Source organism: Octopus bimaculoides, chromosome 9, assembly GCF_046866305.1.
Source record: "Octopus bimaculoides isolate indiv1 chromosome 9, ASM4686630v1, whole genome shotgun sequence".
NCBI classification, from domain to species: domain Eukaryota; kingdom Metazoa; phylum Mollusca; class Cephalopoda; order Octopoda; family Octopodidae; genus Octopus; species Octopus bimaculoides.
The window spans coordinates 74,216,366-74,218,865 of record NC_142936.1 but is presented as its reverse complement, the minus strand read 5'-3'; the positions used below and the strand labels follow the sequence as shown (position 1 = coordinate 74,218,865).

Sequence of the window (2,500 nt, the reverse complement as noted above, 5' to 3'; positions counted from 1 at the left end):
ATACACACATACCAACACACCTACATATATCAATATCTAAATATCTATATTGCTCTCTCTCTCTCTCACTCTCTCTCACTCTCTCTCTCTCTCTCTCTCTCTATCTCTCTATCTCTCTCTCTCTTTCTATCTATCTATCTATCTGTTTATCTGTGTGTGTGTGTGTATGTATGTATGTATGTATGTATGTATGTATGTATGAAGGATTTCTACAGATGCCACTTAATAAATTCATTCACCGGCGTTTTGTCGGTTTGAGGTTATAGTAGAAGACTTTTACCCCAGGTGCCGCGCAGTGGAAAAACCCACGTGGCTGCAAAGTTTTTCTTTGTGTGTATGTGTGTGTGTGTGTGTGTGTGTGTGGTGTGACTAGCGTGTGCGTCTCCCGTTAAGAATTGGGGAGCCCGATACTAACTATAGATTAATCTTTATTTCAGGAATCCCAATTACTATCAGATTTCTCTCTCAATTCCTCAGACTATGGAATACTTTAGACCAATGCTTCTCTATCTGATGTAGCGTACCGGCATTTTTTTTTTTTTTTTTGCCAATGCGCCAGGGTCCGGTAATATTTCTTAGTAATCTTAATTTATACCAGAAACACTATATATAATGAGTATAATAAAAGTTGACAATTTTTATCTTCTATTTATTTTGTAAACAAATAATACAATATTACATAAGCTGATAAGTTGTTTACTGCAGTGCATAAAGCGAATTACTGAAATTATTCTATTGTTTCTTTCTTTTCTGTAAACTCGGCACGTACTGTGGCTGTTGACTCGCAGACCGGCTCTGGCCTGCGGACCACCACTTTGAGTAGCACTGCTGTAGACTATTAGAAATTTTAGCAAATATACAGATATAGTCTTCTTTGAAGACTATATCTGTGAAGCAACTCTAAATTGTAAAAAGTGAGAGTATGGTTTATGTGGCGAAGAGTTGATATTGTGTGCAGTGGTAGGTGAGGGTCACAAGATAATTGGGGCTTGGGTCTGGATGAAGTAAGTTATCAAAAAATGAGTAGAGAACAGACAAGCATTAGATGTAAGTCGAAATGAATTTTGAGATAACTATAAGATACATGCATATATTCTTAGTGTCATTTTGTCTATTATTCATAAGCTGCATGGAGATTTGTGCGGGACTTAAATCCATGGGTACTTGTTTGAGCGTGTGTATGTATGTATGTATGTATGTATGTACATATGTATGTATGTTTGTATGCATGTATGCCTGTATGTATGTGTTGGTGGGGTGGATAGCACACAGATAATTGGATACTGCAAGATGGAGATGCAAAGAGGCTGGCATTGCGACGCAGATTATCGTGGAGGTGGATACCTGACGACACTAAATGGTCAAACAGTAACATTAAGCACATGAATAAAATTGACAACGGTTAAATATTACAGTAATCAATTTATCTTCTGCTAATTTCCAAGGAAGGTTAAGAAAATATCAGCTTCAAATTCTGGCACAAGGCCTGCAATTGTTTTAGGCAATTAAGTCAACCTTCGGACTTGATTGGTATTTTATTTTATCGACCGAAAAGGATGAAAGATAAAGTTGGTCTCAGTGGGATTTGAACTCAGAACGTAAAAATCCGGAAAAAATGATGCAGAGTATCAATTTTACTAATATATCGTCTTAACTGTTTCTAACATAGGCACAAGGCCAGAAATATGGCGGCAACGGAATAGTCGACTACATGGGTTCAGTAGGTGGCTGCTACTTTACATTATTGGCCTCAGTGGGTTAAAAATAAGCTCGACCTCAGCAGAATTTGAACGCAGATTCTAAAAGAATGTCACAAAATACTGCAAAACATTATGCCCGATGGACAAACGATTCTCGATTACTTTTTACTCGCAACAGAAACAATAACAACCAATCAGAACGTAAAGAGCTGAAAGAAATGCTGGCGGGCATTTTGTCCGACGTTCTGACGATTCTGCTAGCTCCACTTTCAATAACAGCAGCAGCCGTAGTAGTAGTAGTAGTAGTAATAGTAGTAGTAGTAGTAGTAGTAGTAGTAAAAATGATCATGATGAGGAGGAGTAGGAGGAGGGGAGGAAGCCGACAACGTAGGCAACAAAAGTGACGATGATGATCATGGGCATGATGATGATCATGGTGAATATATAATATTTTTATAAAAATATCCAGAAGCCAGACTCACCTGCTAGTCGCTCTGCGATTGTTAAAGCATGAACAGAAGGAGGAAAATTGGAGGCGAAAGCCTGTGGTGGTCCGTTCACGTACCCGGCTTGTGATACAGGTACTGCCATCTGGTTTCCTGGTACAGATAATAGTCCGGCGCCCGGTTGTGCAAGCGTGAAACTTCCGAAGTTTTGCATGGTAATGCTGGGAACAAAAAGAATGAAACATGATATGAACGGGTGAGAGAACGGGTGGAAAATATCATATATATATATATATATATATATATATATATATATATATATATATATATATATTTGAAAAATGCATAAACAAA

General features: G+C 37.8%; 1 protein-coding gene across 1 annotated transcript in view; it reads right to left on the bottom strand.

The window, feature by feature from the left end:
* The window catches only part of LOC106877685 (diencephalon/mesencephalon homeobox protein 1-A), a 73,893-nt gene that overhangs the window by 47,039 nt on the left and 24,354 nt on the right, over nt 1-2,500 (bottom strand). Inside the window, exon 2 of the mRNA XM_014926632.3 lies at nt 2,183-2,367. Coding sequence (XP_014782118.2) covers nt 2,183-2,360 — 178 coding nt within the window. The 5' untranslated portion in view covers nt 2,361-2,367. The remainder of the gene's footprint in view (nt 1-2,182; nt 2,368-2,500) is intronic.